At 40.4% G+C, this 21525-nt stretch overlaps 1 protein-coding gene across 4 annotated transcripts in view; it reads left to right on the forward strand.

The window, feature by feature from the left end:
• The window catches only part of NRP1 (neuropilin 1), a 188764-nt gene that overhangs the window by 156392 nt on the left and 10847 nt on the right, over positions 1-21525 (forward strand). For 2 of the 4 annotated variants that reach the window (XM_006888943.1, XM_006888946.1), the window contains exons 10-13: positions 3233-3377; positions 6492-6596; positions 12506-12565; positions 21075-21212. In XM_006888943.1, the coding sequence (XP_006889005.1) occupies positions 3233-3377; positions 6492-6596; positions 12506-12565; positions 21075-21212 (448 nt within the window). The remainder of the gene's footprint in view (positions 1-3232; positions 3378-6491; positions 6597-12505; positions 12566-21074; positions 21213-21525) is intronic. The other 2 variants (XM_006888944.1, XM_006888945.1) reach the window with 1 other exon arrangement.

Below are 21525 nucleotides of genomic sequence, written 5' to 3' on the forward strand. Positions count from 1 at the left end.
CATCAACCCCCTGGAAAGATTTACAGCCTCAGAAACCCAATGGAGGGTCAGCATGAGTCAAGATTCAAGTTAAAGGCCATAGATTTGGGGTTTGGTTTATATTTAAATTAACAAATGTCACTGATTGGGATGTAAGGCACCCTTTTGGTGAAAGTGAAAGAAGTTTTACTCTGTGAAATAAAATAGCACTTTGACCAGATGTGCAAAGGGTTGGTGCTTAACCACAAATCCAATAGTTGAGGGTTCAAAGCCACCTAGAGGCATCTTGGAACATAGTTTACTTTTTAAAAATTCAGAAAACCCTCAGAAACATGGTTAACACTTAGGAATGGCCCTGGGTGAGAATTGATACAGCTGTTAAACAACAATGGGTGTTGATGTGTCAGAATTTGTGAGACTGTCTCAGGACAGGGCAGGGTTCAAACTACTATACATAGGGTTGCTATGGGTTGCAGGCAACTCGATGGCACATAACAACAGCAACATTATACAACAAGCTTTTCACATCTTATATGCTCACTCCTTACCTCTAACCAGTGCATGATGGATCAGGTAGATCAGAGTTCTCTGAATTAATTAGTCATTTAAGAAACAGACTGAGGATGCAAACAATTTAAGCTCTTCTAAAAAAAAGTGATTAGTGAAATAACACAAAGATAATTCATAAGCAATCAGATGTTTTCAAATTTAACTTGATTCCATATGGCCTTTCATTGCTAATATTCTTCTGAACTAATCATTGTCAGCTTTTATAATGTATTTACTTTGTGTTAATTCTTCCCTCAAGTGAAAATTAAGAAAGAGTCTGGGATTCCAAAGATAGGAATGCTTTTTTCCTCTTGTGATCTTTAAAGTTATGTTAATGTAGGCAAAACTTACATGTGTAGTAATGGTATTTTCATTATAATTAGTATCTTACTGACAACAATTTAATTGGGCCTAACAATAATATATGTCAGATTCTCAATTACTGGCAGCAAATGCAGTTCTATCAAAAGGGTGTCGTTCTATCAAAAGAATACTCTTCTAAAAGGAAAAAAAAAAATAGAAGGAAATTTTAATTGGGAGAAGCAGATCTATGTTACTCATATACTTTTAGATTCCTTGAAAGTGCCTCTGGGTTGAAGAAATCCAATTAATTTACTTGTTGAATTTGGAAGGAGTCCCTGGGTGGTACAGAGGGTTAACACACTTGGCTGCTAACCAAAAACTTGGCTATTCAGGCCTACCCAAAAGTGCCTCAGGAAAAAGACCTGGTGATCTACTTCTAAAAAATCAGCCTCTGGAAACCATACGCTGCATAATTCTACTTGTGCACACATGGGGCTGCTAGACGTCACCTTAGAAGTCAACTCACTGGCAATTGCTTAACTGGCTTGAACTTGGAAAACCCCTGGTTGTTTACACAACCACCTATCCAATCTGTCTGTCTCCACTTACACTATTACCTCATGATATTACTACTGCTGAATGAATACCCCTTTGGCTGGGTAAGCGTGCTTTCTTTGACCCAGTTCTTGAGTGTGGTTCTCACTCTTGATCAACATGGTCTTAGACTGGCCATCTGCTCAATCTATTCAACCAGAATTGGCAGCCAAAGTACATCAAACTAAACAATAGCAAAAATAATGAAAATATATGTATGATGTTGGGCATAGACATGTCTTGGACCTCATTGTTTTCGTCTGTTAAAATGAGATTAGACCAGTAAATTTCAAAGAACATCAGTATCATTGAAGTGAGGTTAATAGTACCAGTTTGGATACCAAAGTTTAAATCCTAGCTCTGCTTCTTACAATCTCCATGACCGTGGGCTAATTGTTTAACCTCTTTGTGCCTTCATTTCCTCATTTCTAAATTGTGGGTAATCATAGAACGTAGCTCATGGAGCTGTTTTAAGGACTAAAGGAATTATGAGGAGCTTTGAACAATGATGTCAACTATAAACTATAAACTATAGGATGTTTGTTATACAGAAGACACTCCCAATGATAAGATAATTTGCTTTTCCTAATTCTCTTTCTCTCTTATGTTGGATGTGATTAACAATGGTGTTGGGAGAAGAGGATACAGGGAAGCTTATCCAATTCTAGGAAAGGAAACAAGCCTTTCACTAGAAAAGAAAATAAGCTGCACTTTCTAATGAGTACACTGAAGAATTTTGATCTTCCTCTCAATATAAAAAGGAGAAACAAAACAGTCTAGCAGTAACACAACAATGGGTAGCCTTTGCTGCTTTCCCCAGAAAAGTTACAGTGATTCAAACTCAGAATATACTTTCAAAAAAATGCAGATTTTTTAAATTGCAGTTTATCTCCTCTGAGAGCATAGGTGAGGACACTTGTTACATTCTTGAGATAAGATATTTTGTTTTTTTGCTATGTGGGTTTTTGTTTGTTTTGTGTTTTTAATTTACAAATGCCTCAAAATGGTAGGTACATCTTAAACATCAATTTCAGTGAGTTGCAATAACTCAACTTAAAAATAACATATATTGTAAGGCTACTTATATGGCACAAAGAGTAAAGCAGTTGGCTGTTAATTGAAAAGTTGCCAGTTCAAATCTACCCAAAAGAACTGGAAATAAATGCCAGTGATCTACTTAAATGTCGCAGCCATTGAAATTCCTATGACACTCTGTTTCACTCTGACACTCTGTGTAATCATGTGTCAGTATGGACTTAAGAATTCTTTGATTTTTTTTTTTTTGGTTTAATTTAAATTTACTAGCTTTTACCTCAGGAATTTAATTCCTCTCTTTCAGATCACATTTTCTCAAAACTAGGACCCTCCTTTAAGAGAATATAACGGGTGTCTATTATAAGCTCTAGAAACTGGCAGGTTCTCTTCCTGAGTTATCTCCCTCCACCTCAAGGAAGTGATAAAAGTGTCACTTTACCAAGGCACGCATCAGCATATCATTTAAAAACGTGTCTCATTAAACCCTCAGCTTCTGGGATAGCATCCCTATGTACAGAAGTTTCTGAGAATTGACATCTGTCACTTCTCAGGGAAAGAAGCTTTTAATTGCTTCCCCTTTCCCTTTCTCATTTATGAAAGAAATGCCAGCCATTTACGAAGTAGTACAGGAAGGTCTGTTTCTTTGTCCTAATTAAAGTCCTGAAGGACGGAAGAAACAACTACTGGAAGGGAGGTCATCTTGTCTGCCTTAATAACCAGTGCTTTCTGGTTTTTGTGTTTTTTTGTGGTTTTTTTTTTTCATGCTTCAAAGTCTTTCGAGGGCAACAACAACTACGACACACCTGAGCTGAGAACTTTTCCACCTCTCTCCACGCGCTTCATCAGGATCTACCCCGAGAGAGCCACTCACAGCGGACTAGGGCTAAGGATGGAGTTGCTGGGCTGTGAAGTGGAAGGTAATTGCGTTTTCAGAGCCCCTTGCATTTCTCTAGGTTTTCTTATGTTATTTTCTTCTCTGTGCATTTATGCTCTGCTGGTGCTATTGTCACAAACCCTCCCCTTTTTCTCTTGGCTGGTCCTGTCTCTAGTACGTATTATGCATCCATACATTCTTTTCTTGCCTGTTTGCATAACTCCTTTGAGATACAGAGATGTCCTCTGTGGACATTTTTACCACTTAGAGATCTGTTTCTTGTCCAAGCCCATGTCTGTGATGTTGACTAACAATCGCATACAAGGAAGTAGCACTGGATAGGCTGAGGCATGAAGACAGCATTTTGGATGTGAAGACAGCATTTTGGATGTCTGTTCTAAGATGCTTCAGGGAAACAAAACTTTTATCTATGATGATGGTTAGCAAAAGACTGAGAAGTAGGTTTAAAGATAAGACATTATCAGTTTAGGCTAGGAAAAGAAAGTAACATGCAGAATAAATTCAGTTCCCACACTGACCTCAGGGTTAAATCCACCTTTCATTTTTGTTGTTGTTGTTGGTGGTGGTGGTGGTGGTGGTAGTTGTTTTTTCTTTTTCTTTTTTTTTTAGCATATGATGAATGAGTTACATGCTGGAGAAAGTAGTATGATGCTTGCTTATCACAGCATTTTTTCATCTCGTGCATTATAAACCCCATCTGCCTTAGTTTCTGAGCTCAATGAGTAACCTTCTCCCAGTCTTCTCATTTCCACAGAGATCTTTCTCCATGTTAGCTAAGAGAATGGCTATTGTTGGCAGCCAGATGTTAATCAGCTAAGCATACGCTCATAGTTTTTTTGAAGAATGCTTTTTAATATCACCTTCTTCCTTTGGTTTCCAAAATTATTCCTGTCCTGAGCTACCCAAATATAATTACATCCCAGAGAACTTTAAATGTCATAAACCTTTTCTTTTTCACCATAGAACCATAGCCTATAAATCATTACACTACTGAATAAATTCAGAATTACTTTTCTATGTGTTTATTTAAAACCAGGCCATTATCTCCCATTCTTTACCCCAGCATTGTTTCCATACTTGTAATCATGTCCCAGACCCCTGTGTTATCTGTTATCAGCACAGACCAAGAGAGATCCCGTGCCAGGGCTTTGGCAAAAATGCCAAGAAAAAGAAAGGACGGGCAGGTTGAACCAACTGCAGACATGTTCATTCAATTTCCTGGGATATGTGGGCATCTGGAAAAGGGGGTCTGGTGCTGTGATGTGGGCCTTAAGTTGGGCTCTGGAAAGAAACTCTGATTTAGGAGGTGGAGTGAATGGACCGTTGAAAAGCCTGAGCCCAGTGGCATTTTGCCAGTGTAAACTCTGTAGTGAGGTAGGAACTGTTGGCGAAGTGATTTGCCTGCAGATGTGTCCAAGGACTGACAGAAGTGAGGAAGTTGCCCCCAAGCCATCTAAAAACCAACATCCAGGAAAGAAATGCCAAAACTTTTAACCCACTTGGCGAAAGAGCCCACTTCTCTTCTCCCTCCAGTCAGTTGACAGGCCCTTAATAAATATCTTCTCTGTGCCTTGTCCTACAGGAGGCATCTGGAGGGATGCAGAAAGATAAGGGACAGCCCACCCTCCCTGAGCTGTCATCTTGTGCTGAGCTAGGAAACAATTGGAGAACTCCTGTCTTTTCAAATGGCAAAATTAGGAAGCAGTACTCATTTGCTTTCTGATTGTTCAATCTAGGCTTCGCCTCATCCCATTTCCAAGGTGGGACCCTTCTTATAAGCAATCTAAGGGGTGCAGAGAAGCCAGCAAGGCAGATAAACCAAGACCAAAGTAGGTGTCATCAAGTCTGTTCCATCTCATGAAAAGTAGGACATTATTGAGAATAAGGGCAGTTCAGAGAAGACAACTGGCGTGGCCATTGATTCAGTTACATCACTGAGGAAAACCCACAATACACATGTTTGTGTTTGACAAAGTCTGAACTGCATGCCAGAAGGCTATGCCTGTGGTCTGTACTTGGTGATCTAGCTCTTACCAGTGTGTGTATCTAGGGAGGTGAGGGAGTTGAAACTTATGTGCACTTCGATGTTTGTTATAATTCTGCTCTATAGTTAATCACAGTAACAACCAGTGTCAGCTTTTTAATTAAGAAAGTGACAGTAACCAGAAAATTCCTACTGGCCAAAACCTGTAAGAGCAGGACCCTCCATTCCCCACTCCCGACATCTTGTCTGGTTCCCTAACATCAAGAGATATGTCCATTATCTCAAGTCTTGTAAAGTGATATGTAATGCCGAAAACTGTAAAATATTAAACAGATTGCAAAAATGAGTAACAGGCTGGGGAAAAGAGAATACTCTGAACTAAATGTAGAAAACTTCAAAAGCAGTCTTTGATTAATGTTGGGCTACCTTTCAACTACAAATTCAAAGATAGGAGAATACATGCCAGCGAGTGGAATGCAATCCGATGGGAGTCAAGGCAAAGTGACCCCCGGAGCTCTGAGACAGTTCCTCTCAGACACCTGCCCTGAACTGAGGGAGTACAGGTCGAAAAGCTTACTTAAAAGGAAGTGGAATGACTTTTAAAAAGAACAGCATTGCACTAAATGAGTGGGACTTCCATTTGGGGAAATAATCTTATTAGCCACATACTTTTAGACAACTTAATAAAGACAAAATCCAGAAAAGAATTCACAGCAAGCCAGTTCTCTCTAGCACCTTGAAAATCAAAGGCAAGATGGTCCAAGCAAATTCACTATCCTCAAAGATTCAAACTGCCAGCCTTTTCTTTAGTGTTAGTAGGGGCTCCTTCTCCAACCCAAGGTCATGAATAAATACCAGCCAACATTCAAGAGCTTTCCAAAACAGTAAGAATGCTTACGTAGATAACGATTAATAAAATGCTAAGGCAGTCAATTTACTCAGCAGATAGGGATCAACTACCCAAACAAAATGTTCCCTGATATATTATTCTACAAACTCTAAGTAGTTTCCTGAAGGAGAGGCAAGGCATGCCCCAGGCCTGCTCTGCATAGGCTGAGGGTTTCTGTAAAGCTGTTAGCAGATTCAGTAGCCAGGACTTTGAGAATCCATCTCTGAGGTAAGAGAGAATAACCCTTGGATTTTTTGTTTCAGTGCCTACAGCTGGACCCACCACTCCCAATGCGAACCTAGTAGATGAATGTGACGATGACCAGGCCAACTGCCACAGTGGAACAGGTGATGACTTCCAACTCACAGGTGCAGAACTCATCTTCATCCCATTGCTGTGCCATTTTAGTTCATGTCCTAGTGGGGACCAGCTGATGCCTGTTTGTGCTAGCCTGACTCTTTCCTCAGAGCTGTGGGCCATCAGAGCTTTCCCAAGAGCTACCCTAGCAATAGACGCAGCTTTGCCAGGACACACGTCATCATTCCGCTCATGTCACCCATGTAAAGGAATTGTTCTTAACATTCACAGCCAACTAACATAAGCATTTTGGCCATTTTCAGAGCCAAAGAGCTTGACTATTGACTAAGAATTTCTCCATGGCCAAAGCCCCTTTGTGCAACTAATGCCATAAAACAAAATGTGTGGATAGTTGAATGGAAAAGCAATTTGCTCAGCAAACTTCCACTCAAAACACAATATAAAGAAATAAATGAAGTTCATGGGTTCTGCAGAGGGTTAGACACGTGACCTAATTACAAGAGTATTGGTTCAAGTGCACCTAGAGATGCCTCAGAAGAGAGGTGATCTCTCTCCTCGGGAAAAATCAGCCATTGGAAAGTCTGTGAGCACAAGCATTCTCTGATGCACATGGGTTCACCATGACTCGAGTCAAATCAGTGGGAACTGGCTAAATAAATGTGTTAAACTCATCTTCCCCCCTCACCTCACCCTTTCCACCTGCCCCCATTCCGTGCCTTGTTTTAATGCAACCACACGCTCTAGAATGGTGATTTTTCTTTTCTAAATAGGACAAAGCTCTTTGAATGGACCCTTTATGGATCTAATTGCTGCAGCCAGGTTTGCACTTGAAATACAGCTTTCAAGTGACGATTTTAGAAACTATTTTTCACATTAGAATTGTTGCTTCACATCACGACCAAGGAACATATACATCAGAAATGGAGTGTGCCAAAAATCTCACTCATTACTCTAGGGTTTCCGTCTATAATGTTCTGAAGCGCTGCACGCTAGAAAATGACCTTCTCTTCCACTTGGAATGGCAGAGGAAGTATTAGGCAAGTGGGGAAATGGGATTATACCATTTGGAAGTTGGCCAGGGCATGAGGATTTTCACCCTATTGTTGCAAAATCTTTCACGGGACCTTACAGCTATGTGGGTCAGAATGCCGTTTCATACAGCATCTGACTCTTATTTTAGGAATCTCAAACCTCTGAGATTAAATATGAGCTCTTGCATTCAGGTCCATATTTTCATTCACATGGAACTCAGAGAGCCAACATAATTAATTTCCGTGGAGCAAACTGAAGGTGTGACCATGTTGCTTTGTAGTAGTGCCATGTTATTGGCTAAGATATTTGTGCAAATCTCCAGCAATATTTATCCCTTAATACATTTCTGATCCCTTCAAAAATTCTCCTCTGAAGGAGCAAAAGACTTCTGCTTTTTTCAGATAGGATACTGAGTAAAAACAAAACAAAACACAGGGAAAATCAAGAAGTTTAGCACTATATCTTAACTTTACATTCAAATCCCAGCTTTCTAATATTGCCTACCTGCAGATTTTCAGGATAATTATTTATGTTCACACAGACAATAAATGTTACATTGCTGTGAACTCTTGAATGCAAATCTTATTTGTAAATAGCAACAAAAAATTACTATAATTAATGCAAAGGCATTTTTCATGTAAAACATCAAGTTCAAGGTGAAAAACTCCCATCTCCAATTCTGTTAACAAAACAAACCCATCACAAACTAAACCAGAGAACCATTGCATGAGCCAGGTCCTTTGGAACCTTCCTGGGATGGCCCGTAAATGCTCTGCCACAGACCCCTGGCTTTCTGTGGACCTCATCACACATCCGCAGTGAAATTCCTCATAAAACGGAATGACTACAGTGCATTCTTTTCAATTACCATCTTGTGCAAGGGTTTCTTTTCTTCATTAAACCCTAAAGTGGTCAGTTAATATTGATTAGAAACAAAGCCTCAGATTTACTCCTCATATCAGAACAACCAACCTCCTCATTTTTGCATTAGTTCATGACTGAAGCAATTGAAACTGAAGCCTTTGAATGAAATAGGGCAAGTATTTTAGCCCGGAGCAAATTGTGTATGGCAACGAGTTACAAACCACAGAAAATGGGTCCTTTATAGTGGAAACACTGATATCCCTATAAAAGTACAAGGTTTCGCTTTATAGATAGCATTTAAAATCATTTCTTACATAAACTAAAAACATCATTCCAGTTTTTAAAACATATTTTAAAAAAAACCCAAAACACACCCAAAAACAAAACCAAAAAAATTTAGTTGATTCCAAATCTAGTTGATTCTAACTCATGACGATTCCATGTGTGTCACAGTAGAAATGTGTCCCATCAAGTTGCCAATGGCTAGTTTAGGAAGTGGATCACCAGGCCTTTCTTATTTTTACTTGTTACTGTAGCTCTGGTAGGGAGCTCTGGTGGCCTAGTTAGTAAGGAATTATACTGCCAACCCAATGTCAGGTGGTTCAAATCTATGCGGTCTCCTCCCATGCAATTTACAGCCTCTGAAAACCTACCAGAAGGTCAACTATGAGTTGCTTTCAACTCATTGGCACACAACAGCAATAACATAGAGCTCTCGTGGGGTAGTCCTTAGCCAGCTGTGCTGCTAACCTAAAGGCCAGCTCTCTGGTGGTTCAAACCCACCAGCAGCCTCCAGTGTCAGGAACTCAATAGAAGGTCAGCTGTGAGCTTATTCCAACTCATAGACAATGAATGTATATGTTTTTTATAAAACATTATTTTCTCAGGCCAGCACATTTATCTCAATACTTCTGTATTGCTGTGTGCCATCAAATCTCTTATAATAATCTCAGGTGACAAAGTAGAACTTCCTCAGACAGTTTTCTAGACTGTAACCTTTATAAAAGTACATGGCCAAGTCTTTCTCCAGCAGCACTTTTCAGTTAACCGCTGAATGTGTAGCCATTGCACCACTAAGGCTCCGTCAATCATTCTATAAACACATAAACCTTTGGAAAGCCTCTGGAGGGTTGTAAAGTTAAGGTAAATTTAGAAGGCTTTCATTTATCACACTAAGTGCAATTTGTTCTTTTAAAAAAAATAAAAAGAAAGAAACTATGACCTATGAAGCTACATGTTATCCTTCTCTGGCGTGCTGCAGGGGAAATGTTTATAAGGAGCCAAAAGCTCACCTAACCAGGTGCCTCTTTACTTGTAAACAAGGTGCTTCCTGTTGCTCACCCAGGAACTGCACTCTCTCTGCTAATTCTGTCCTAGACTTTATGATTAGAGCCACAGAGACATTGGCGGTTAGAATAGGGAAACCAAACCAATGCACGTTCTCACTTTAACCTTGATTGGTGGGAACATGGAAACTGGATTCAGTGCTGTTTAGTGGTTTTTAGTTTTTTAACACAGATGGTGTTGATTTCATTCTTCCTCCTGGGGTGACCTATTTGTACATAGAATGGGAGCAAAATGTTTGTTGCCAACAGAGAACAACTCTGCATTCCAGGTGAACAGCACCAAATGCATGGAAATTAGGGTTTTGTGTGCATGTACTTGCTTGCCAAGGTGAAAATTCACCCCTGAAGTTACTCATTTGCAAATGCCTTTGAAGTCATTGGATAATACAATTGGCTTCAAAGGCACCAGGAGGCTGAATTTCACTTTGGAGCTGTGTGTACCCAACAGCAGAATTTGGCTTCCCACCTCTCACAAAAACTGATAATGCAGACTGGTTTTAAAAAAGGGAATTTTCACCTTGAGTCTTTCTACTATAAGGCCACCGAGAGGAGAATGCTAATGTATTCTGGCCTCCCTCCAATTCTGCCATTATAGATTCACCTTTTTAACCCATGATATGATATTTTATATTATATATATATTCTTTTCCAGTACTTGCCTCTCTGAGGCTGGCACCTATGTGTCCGCTCATCCTGCACATTTCCTGGGCATGCAGCTGCAGCAGGCAGGACTTGATGTGCAGCTCTGGAATCTTAAGACCATTCCAAGGACATGACTGTTCCTGCACTCTTATTCATGATCTGGATGTGTTGCCTGATTGCATGTCTGCGGGAGCTGTAAGTTAGAGACAAGGGCCTGGCCAGGATAAAAATGATCACACAGCCCCGTTGAATGATGCTATTGAAGGAAAAGAGTAACAGCACCTTCAGAGAGCCTCCCTGAGCATCGTGGGCTCACTGTGTATCCTCACCCCGAATCAGTTCTGTGTTTAATCTCTTGAGGACATTGATTACCGTAGTCCAGGTTACATCATAATAAATGCACATATGGAACAATGACTCTCTCCCCTAAATAATAAACATCAAGTCAGTATTTCACAAACTTAATAGATTCTAAATCTGAGCTGAAAGCTTTCAAAAAGTACAGATTACAAGACCATCCACTTAGAAATTCAGGCTTTCAGTTAGGTTTAATGTAGACGAGATGGAGAAATAGTTCAATAGATAGAGGCCATGCAAGCACCTATCAACTAACTCTGGCTCATGGGGCCCTTGCGAATGACACATGGAGCATCTTCTGGACAACAGAATGGGAGCATTGCTCAGGCCTGTACCATCCTCACCAACAGGTTCAAGTCAATCATTGCAGCTATTGTGCCAATCTGTCTCGCCAACACTCATTGCCCCTCTCCTTCACCAAACATGATGACTACTTCTTCCAGTGAGTGATCCCTCTTGATGGGTGATATATTAAAAAAAAACAAACAGAACACAGTTCTGTTGTGATTCACTGGGCTTTATTAGCTAGTTTGCAGAGGTGCGTCAGCAAGCCTCTTACCCTTGTCCGCACTAGTCTGGCAGCTCCACTGATACATGTCTACTGTGAGTGAACCTGCTGGTGTTTGAAATACTGGTGTCATAGCTTGCAGGATCAGAGCAACATGCAAGCCACAACGGGACAACTGACAGGTAGATGGAAAAGAATCTGCCGTCTCCATCAGTTTACAGGTGATTCTCAAGATCGTTATTTAAAGGCTCTTTCTAGTGTAGAAGGGCTAAGTCACAGAATTGTTCTTGCATATCGTAGAGTCAGAACTGACCCATAGCTGACACTTTGGTAAGTTTTTAGAGGCAGTTAATTGCATGGGAGGAGATTACCCATCCTTCTCCTGAGGTGCAGCTGGTAGCCTTGAACCACATGCTTTTTCTTGCCACTGGGTCACCAGAGCTCACAAAATAGAGGGTAAAACGAAAGCTTGGTTCAGTTACTTCCTGTCTTCCGAATTGGGAATTTCAAAATGCATCCAAATTTCATGATGGGAAGTTCTGTTTGCTCCTTGCTCAATCTTCAAGTTCCTTGGGATGATGAAGGAATAAATATTTCACCTCTTCCTCTGTTCCTGCTGCCTCTTGCATCTTCTCCAAACCACATACTGGGCAGAATGTTTGACCTTGGGAAAAAGAAGCAACCAAAGCAGAGTTTAAAATGGGGGAGAGGAAGGAATAACTGTCATTCACTTTTAAATGTTCCGTTTTAAAATAGACTGTGGGGTCTAGGCTTGCAGCTCCCCTGAAGGCACACATCTGAAACCTTGGAAACTGATTTGAAGCTTAGAGGTAGAGGTCAAGTTTAATACCCAAGTTGCTGGGGATTTTCAGAGGCCCTTGCTTTTTGCCATTACAGTGGTATACCAGGCTTAGGCAGAATCAATGAGTGTCCTTGGAACAAATTTTTAACCTCTCCACGCTGCCTACATGCTTTAGAAGAAATGTGTGGTTTGAAAAATATGTAAAATAACTGTGGTTTATTTGAATTTTATACTTATGGTGAGTAAAATTGAAATAAGTACGATAGCAAGAATTAAAGGGAAAATGTTCTATGGAAAATCTTTGCTTTTATTAGGTGCATGTAACCTACAAAGTATCTGTACTGCAAATGATGTGCTTCTTTTTCCTCATTTTGCATGTTAATGGTTTTCTTTTGATTGGTTTTTCAGGAGGTACCACAGTGCTGACCACAGAAAAGCCAACAATAATAGACAGCACAATACAATCAGGTAAATAAAGAATTTGGTTGATTCTATGCATATTTCCCCACTCAAACCACCCCACCACCCCCCAAACTAGAATACTATCTTGCTTCTCAAATTTCTCAGTTTCTGTGAATGTCCTAGAAGGAGGGATGCCACACAGCATCTGGTCTCCAAGCGTGAGCCATAAATATTTCTTTTCTTCCATCCACATGTATATGCAGCAGGGAGAGTGAGATTCCCTTCTCCATCAGTAATTGCCAAATGGTGACAATTCCAGCTCGCGACTGAAGGAACTGAGTAACATACTTTGTTTAAATGCAGCACATCTAGGACACGGACTGTGTTTGCAAACTATAGGAGAAGGAAATCTCCCAGGCAGCATTCTCCCTTACGATTTATTTTCATCACAGTCCCGCAGCATTGAGGGAGGCAGAGCGTGTCCGTTTTGCCTGCCACCAAGCTGGCACTTGTATCAGAGCCTTTGCAGTGGGCGGTCCCCGGCATGGGGTTCAGGGCACCAAGGCTGTTATTGCCCACCCGGCATGGAGGCCTCTCAGGAGCGGTGCCTCCTCATCCTTTTACTAACAGACAAGCATAATGACTTCCAAAGTCCTTGCTCTGCTGTTTACCACAGGCCAGCCATGGTTAGCCAGTGGTCTCCTTCCCTCCCCCTTTTGTTTTCTGTCAGTGTTCTGTGAAATTCCTCCCCACAGATGCACAAGGAGGGGAAACAGTCAGTAGAAGCAATCAGAGGTTTTAAATACTTTAATCATTAGAGTAAGGTGAACGGGTCAGTTTTCCTGCTTCTCCCATTTCCTTTATTGAAGCACATTGAGCCTTGGCCTTCACAGTCATTTATTAATGGGGCGTGTGGTGTATATCAATGTTTCCTCAACAGCGTGACACTACCCAGCTAGGCTGAAAGTAGAAAGGACGGCTCTAATTAGTATGCTTCCTTAAAGGACACTGTCACTGTTGACCTGATTAAACTGCAAAACAAACTTCTCAGCTGCTGAACTTAACCCCAAATTTCCCTGAAGTGTGCTTAGGCTGACACAGTTCCTACACCACTAAACTCAAACACTCCTCCTTGTCCAAAAAAAAATAAAACAGAGTAATTACCTAAATTCCCCAAGCCCCATACTCCCATATGCATCCTTCTAAATTAGGAAAGGTGGACTTAGAGATTGGGTGCCCTCCTTACAAAGCTGGAGGAGAATTGGGAGTTGATTCCTATTAGCAGTCACTCTGATGTTGAACAGGTTACAATAGAGCTTCCAGATGAGGAAGAAAGGCCTGGTGACCTACTTCTAAAAGTCCACCACTGAACAGCTGTGTGGACTACAATGATCTGATCTGCAGGTGGTCTTGGGGAACAGGGCCCAGCAGTGTTTTTGGTCTACTGTGCATGGAGTCGCTAAGAATTGGGGGCCAGCTCTACAGTAACAACAATAAGCCCTTGAGTGGAACCCTCTTCAAGCTGCCTATTATTTTCTAGTAGTTCTCTGCCCTCAAGGTGGTTTTATGTGGAAAAAGAATAGTCACTGCCACCTGGCTCACTACAAGTCTTTGTAATAGGAAAGAGGGAGGAAGATGAATACCAGGACTTCTGAGACTGTAACAAATATTTCAACTCTTGCTTGAGCTTCTATTCTTGCCAGAGAATTCCTTAAAGCCACTATGAAGTTGCCATTGAAGTTTCATCTCATCTCTCCTCCTTACCTGTTAAGAGAGCTAGGTATCATTTAAAATAGTCGAAACCAAGGAACAGCTATAGAGGAAATGGGAAGTTGTAGACTCTGGATAGTTGTCCCCTGAATGTTGGTAAGGCAGGAATGACTTTGTTAACATGCTTGATTTGGGCATATGCTCAAGGTCATTAATTTAATGGCTTCAGAAAGGAACTGCAGGGCCAGTTAATCATCTCACAGTGTCTACTATCGCCACAGGTAGACTGTGGTGTAGAAATCACTCACTAGGAAGAACCGTTTCTGCCACCATCTGAACAAATTCAGTTCAGACCACATGGCTTACTGAGAGAGGGGTGGTCTGGTTCATTTTGAATTCCACAGTCAGCACAGAATCCTTTACAAATCAGCTTGGTTTCCTAACAGTTTTTCCACTGTCTGAGTCATGAATCTGGGCTCCAAGCCTTCAATTGTGGGCATTGGTTTATCTGACTTTCTTCCGAGGAATTCTATTCACTGTTGTTTCCCAGCTAAGCCAGGGCTGGGGCCTTACTTGAGGACCTAAGCCGGCTTGGTGTTCAGAGACCAGCATTTCAACACACACACACACACACACACACACACACACACACACACACTCTAACTCTGTTCGGTATGGTGTCCTAACTCAGGACCATTCCAAGTGTGTCAGAGTAGAACTGTTCTCCACATGACTCTCAGTGGCTGGTTTTTCAGAAGTAGATTGTCAAACCTTTCTTAGGAGGCATCTCTGCATGAACTTGAACCTCTGGCCTGCTGGTTAGCAGTGAGTGTGTCATCTGTCTGCCCAACCTCGATATAATCTGCACCATTCTCTCGGCTCCTGATTCTCCTGGTATCTTTACCACCAGCAGCAAACCACACTCCTCAACTGACATCCTCACCCAAGTTGCTTGGAACCATGTAGACCCAGACAGAGCCTTGTTGTGTGCCATCAGAACTCACAGCTGGCCCTGTAGTGGGTTTTCAGAGGCTGTAAATCACAAAGAAGATTGCCCAGCCCTCTCCCTCAGAGCAGCTGATGAATTCACACCACGTTACCTTTGAGTTGGCAGCACATACCCTTACCACACAGCCACTAGAGCTCCCTCAAGCAGTCTCAAGATTTCATTTTGAGGATTCTTAGCAATATCATAAACCCAGTGGGTAGGTAATATTCACATACTGTCTAGGTTGTAATCAGGTGCATAAAAGTCTATTAATGCTCTGCCAGGAACAGAGGAGAATCCTGGCATTTTAATGCCGTTATCCCTTGTCGGACCTCTTATACTCTGATGATCTTCAAACACTGCTGGAGCGGCTTATGTGTCCCTGACCTCTGATTACATGATCTCAGCACCTCCACTAGTTTGAACTGAGAGACCAGCCAATTAGTAAGGGAGTTACCACAGTCCATAGAAATTTGAAATACCAGGTTTAAAAATTAAATCCTCATGCACATAGAGTGTTAATGATTCAACCACAAGCAAGAGAGGTTCAACACACACACAGCTGGTTCTTGCTCACAGAGACTATAAATTTGTTTTAAGTTCAGAATATTGTTTCCTGCTATTTTTAAGAGTCAAGGAGGGATTTAACCAGATTATTCCCATTGACTTTAATGAGAGCTGTGCAGCTCCAGGACTTAGGTAATATTTTTGAAGATTTAAAGGTCAATAGTCTTGTATATTTCTTTCATTAGATTCTTTGTTTTTCTCCCCACTCTCTTTTCTTATTCTCCCTCTCTTCTTCTACTTAGTTTTCTCATTCTTAAATTTAAGTGTTTATAGATGTTTGTACATTTAACTGCCTTTCAAGCCAGTGTGGAGTTTTCAACATCAAATACTCACTCACTGCACTCCCCTACAAAAGGTCATTTTAAAAACAATGTCATAAGCGATTTATTCCATTTTAAAATTTCAATGTCAAATCTATGTACAAGAATAGTTATGTGACCTAAAAAAAAAAAACCAAACACAAAAAAAACCCACAAAAACTCTGTGCCTAAAGATTAAAAGACGGAGCTCTGGTGGCCTAGTAGTAAGGAATTTCACTGACAACGCAAACATATGCGGTTCAAATCCACCACCTACTCTGATGAAGAAAATGGGCAACCTCCTCCTGTGGGATTTACAGCCTCTGAAAACCCACTGGAGGGTCAGGTTTGAGTCAGTGTTCACTCCATGGTACATAACAGCAACAACAAAGATTAAAAGAGTTCTTTTAACATTTATATTTTAAACAGTTCTGGTAATGAGGCAAAAAGTACTGCTTTGGGAATAAAAAAAAAATCTGGAAGGAGCCTCAAGTCATAGTTTAAATTTCAGTAATCAAAATGCATTTTAAAAAAATAAAATCATCATAAGTCACATGATCAGAGATGAAAAGATTAAAAAATTTAAAAGTGGCAAGATACAGAACTTTAGAGCAGTCGGCTTTGCTAAATTTGCAGGCTTGAGGACGTAGTAAAAGACCAGCTACTATTCACTGCAGTCAGAAGAAATGCCTAAAACATCCTTTTGGGCAAAGCCATCCTGTGCCCTGGTCCTTATGAAAATATCCAAGTTCTTATGATTTTGTGATATCACTGTTATTAATTGACTGTTATATAAGGAGCTCTCATGGTGTAGTCCATAGGGAGCTGCACTGTTAACTCAAAGGCCTTGCCTCTCTGATGGGTTGAATCCACCAATGATTCCTTGGAAGAAAGATGGTCAGTCTCCTGACATGTGATTTACAGCCTCAGAAACCCAACGCAGGGTCATCTATGAGTCAGTTCCAATTCTACAGCAATGAGTTGAGTTGTGGAGTATTATATTGATAAAATTAATTGGCTATTAAAAGCATTTGAATAGCCAAATAATAAACAACACCATTTTTAGTATTCTGCAATAGATGTAGTTAACAAGGTAAAAACACCCAGAAATGTGTGTATTGTAATGGCTTGTTGCTCTCTGCATGTGCACAGCTTATAAAGTGTACTTTCGGGGACAAAACAACTCCCCCTCCACACACATGTTACCATTTCTCAGTGTTAACATTTTCTAACCAGATTATGCAACAGTACATTCCAGTTACTTGGACGGGTGACATCCAAGGTCACTCAGCCATTTAGTCAGTGTTCACTTGGCTGTACTTCATCTGCATAATTCAATCTTCCTGTGCAAAAATGTGTAAATTTTTGGAGAGGTTTTCTCATGCTTTAAGAAGTCTTATTTCATGGTTATGCTAGACTAGACATAAAATATATCCCTCCAGTGACATCGTAGCTGTGAAATACAGCCCTTTCCCACTAACTGTAAGTACTCACATTATGTATGTCATCTAGCTTAGTAGTTTGCTTTCCTAAACTGACTGTGTCCTCCCTTTGAGAGTTCATGTTGTCATTGCAAAGAATTCGCCCAGATCCCTTTTTCATGTTGTCATTGCAAAGAATTCACCCAGATCCCTTTTGACAATTCATGTGGTATGTTCCATCCAGAAGCTGCCATTAGCAATTGAAGACAATTCCATGGAAAACCACACATGTGTGAGGGTGGGATCAGGGAGGCTGCCCCATCTCTATTTAATACATTATTATTATTATTATTTTCAAATACCATCGTTAAAGCTGAGGAAGAGCAATAGAGGCGGGGTTCAGAGGAGAAAGGGAGCTACTTTGTGTTAAACACTTGGGTAAAGTTAAAGAAAAGCCCAAAACAAGATAGGATCTCAGCCTGACCGTAATCCGGTATATAATACCAGGCTTCCTTTATTGTGCAGGAGCCTTGTTTCGAGGTTTATTTTTAAATTCAGTTGGCAAGACGCCCTGGGTGCCTTTCTTCTTTTTGCTTCAATGCTGCCATCTTGTGGCTTGCCTTAACTCAATGAGAGGTACTGACCCTCCTTGGTTAAAGAAAGTGGCCGTTCTCTTTTATCATGGGGGGGGGGGGGTAGGGAGAAGGATACAGTCAGTACCATAACCATTTTATCTTTGTAATTGTTTTTATTTTCAGCTTAAGTTCACCAAAATAATCCCAACTACTGGTGGTATGGGTTCCCATGTTTTAATTTTTTTTTCCCCAAATAAAATGGTTTGGGGTCAACTAAAGCTATTGTTCTAAGAGACCACCATAGTTAAATAGTGCAGCTGGCAAGAATCCAACAGCAAACAACTCATTGCCATTGAATTGGAACCGACTCATAGTTGACTCTCCAGTGGGTTTTCAGAGGCTAAAGATTGTACAGAAGGAGATTGTCTTTCTCTCATGCAATGTATGGTGGATTTGAACCATCTGTGTTTGGATTGGCAGTGCAACACAATGAATAAGAAACAAAAAAGTTAACTATTTACAACTTTAACTGAAATACAGCTAAGTTTGCTTGGAATCACAGACTTTCATATCTATGTTCTTGTTTTGTTTTCCTCTTTACAATGATGTGCTGAAGCAAAATGTTTTTGCTTGAGACAGTTTAGACCAAGGACAGCATGCAACAAATGCAGGTATCACAAGGTCCAAGAATACACTCTACAAGAGAAGTCTAGGCACCAACACTGTTGGCTTAGTGACAGGAAACTGTGCTGCAATCCTGAAGGCTTACAGTTCGAGGCGGCCCTACAGGAGAAGGATGGACAATCTCCGCCTGGATAATTAACTGCCTCTGAAAACGTGGTGGAGGGTCTGCTATGGGTCGGTTCTGACTCGATAGCACTCAACAACAACTCTGCCAAGAATTTTCAGTGCCATGTAGTAGTCCCTGTATGACCTTCTAGAAGGCAGCCATCTTTAAAGAGCATGTTCTGTAATGACTAAGGAACTAACTTGATATCATCTTGAAAGAGGAAAACATACAGGGCAGGTTCAAAGATGACTAGACAGACAACTGGAAAGATGCCATCTTGGAAGTCAGCTGCATAACACCTACTGATTTGCATTATCTCTCTTTTTCTAATGATAACCCCATCTTTCTTTCATTAGACATGCTGAATAAACATGAGCTCTTTTCCACATCCTGAATTTAACTTAAAAATATCCCTTCAGAACCTTTCCTTGCTGAGATAGATTACTTAGGGGAGCTCAGACTGCCTGTCTGTGCCACTGCTGCTACTGCTATTAGGTGCTATAGAGTCAGAACTGACATACAGCTTGCCTTCAGCAGGTTTTCAGAGGCTGTAGATACCTTAGGCAATCTAGTTTAAGGAAAGTGAGCTAATTCTTGGCAGAACTGCTTTTAAATTTAACACAATTAGCTAAAACTACCACTGGGAAGCAGAAACATTATGGAATTCTACAAAATCTTGTCTATCCCTACAGAGATTTAAGAAGAGATTGCCCGTCTGGTGGATTCAACTGCCTACTCAAATCCTTACTGAGCCACTATCACTCCCTTTTTTATGCGTGTTGCTGTAGGTGTGCCATCAGTAGGAACTCACTCGTAGCAGGTTTTTATAAGCAGTAAATCACACAGGAGGAGATTGCCTATCCTTGTAGGACAGAGCAGCTAGTGGATTCCCATTGCTTGCCTTTGGGATTGTAGCATAGCTTCTTACCACTAGGCCACCAGAGCTCCCTTCTTGATGCTGCTGCTGCTACATCAAGTCAGAACTGACCTGTACTGATGCTCCAGTGGGTTTTTGGAGGCAATAAATTGCACAGGAGATTGCCATCTTTTTCCCACAGAGCAGCTGGTGGATTCAAACCTTGGCATTGACAGTGTAATTCCTTACCACGAAGCCATCAGAGCTCCCTGACAAGATCTACTAGAATGCTAAATTGACTATTCTTATTATTCTTATTAATTATTTTAATGAAAATTTATAGACTTTGGATTTCCAAAGCTTCTTTCAGGCCAGAATCAACTAGAGTGGCTTTTATAAAGATCTTCCAGATCTTGTCTCAGAACTACAATAAATCACACCAAATCAAAACCCAGTGCTATCAATTCTCATATAGTAAAACTTTGACTTTTCCCAGACCAATCCCTGTCTCCACGATTGCATTTTCTGATGAGAGACAGCAGAACTGTGTTTTTCTCATAAATAATAGTACCGAAGAACATGTGAGAAGACTCATTCCTAAAAATTCATTCATGCTTTTCAGATTCCAAAGAATACATTTTAAACAATAATAAGAAGGAAGACTGGCTATTTAATTATGTGTGGTTTTATCATGGTCTTCCATGGAGGTTTTAAGTGGGGCCAATAATTTATATGCAAATGTTAAAATTAGTGAAAAATACTTACACATAAAATAATTGGCCTGATATGAAGCACAAAAGGATAAAAACAAAACAAAAAAGATCTTAAAGAGAAAGAATTCAGAGAGTCTACCCTGACACCCTAGAACCAAAAGCATAAGAAATGAATTGATAAATCTATATTATGTCTTCTTGATAAGGCAAAAAGCCAATGCATATTCCTAGACTTATGATGGTCAAGAGTCATTCTTTAATGAAGAGGGGTTTTTTTCATTGATAGATACTATTTATATGATTCATCCTCAAGAATATATTTCATATTAAATATTTTAGAAATAGGGAGAGACAGATGTAATATACATGCTCTCAAAAGTAACCTTCCTGGAACTTGTATGAAAAACCAATTTGACAGACAGTCTATAATCTTTTTCAAACTGGATTTAAAGTGAAAGAAAAATCTAAATGTAATTTTGCAAATGTTTTGCTATCACCATGCATCTTTTGGATTTCCTGGTACTCTTAAATTCTGTAGCTTTCCCAGAATTTTTAAACAGAACTTGTTTAGATGGTGTTTTCTATGGAATAATTCAAAGCCCTTCTGACCCTGACTGATGAAATGTGTCTCTGTTTTTCCTTTTCAATCACTAAAGAGTTTCCAATATACGACTTTAACTGTGAATTTGGCTGGGGTTCTCACAAGACCTTCTGTCACTGGGAACATGACAATCATGTGCAACTCAAGTGGAGTGTGCTAACCAGCAAAACTGGCCCAATCCAGGATCACACAGGTAATGGGGAGCTCACTGTGGACCTCCATCTCTTTGCAAATGTTCTTCAAATCAGAGAACATGTTTCCTGGGGAGGGTTTATTGGTTCTTGTGAACATAAGTTGTTAGGAAAATATTATAAAGCATTTACTCTCTTGTTTTGTTTTTTTTTTTTTCTTTTGTGGACCTCATTCAGTGGCAGTTGGCTTAGATTGTTTGTTTGTTTGTTTGCTAGTTTGTTCTAGAGTCTTGTTGTAAGTCCCTAGCAGCACAAACAGTTAAGGGCTTAATTACTGGATGAAAAGTTGGTGGTTCACCTAGAGGCACCTTGAAA

The sequence above is a fragment of the Elephantulus edwardii genome, unplaced genomic scaffold (genome assembly GCF_000299155.1).
Source record: "Elephantulus edwardii isolate Elephantulus edwardi_28Jun2011 unplaced genomic scaffold, EleEdw1.0 scaffold00073, whole genome shotgun sequence".
NCBI lineage: Eukaryota > Metazoa > Chordata > Mammalia > Macroscelidea > Macroscelididae > Elephantulus > Elephantulus edwardii.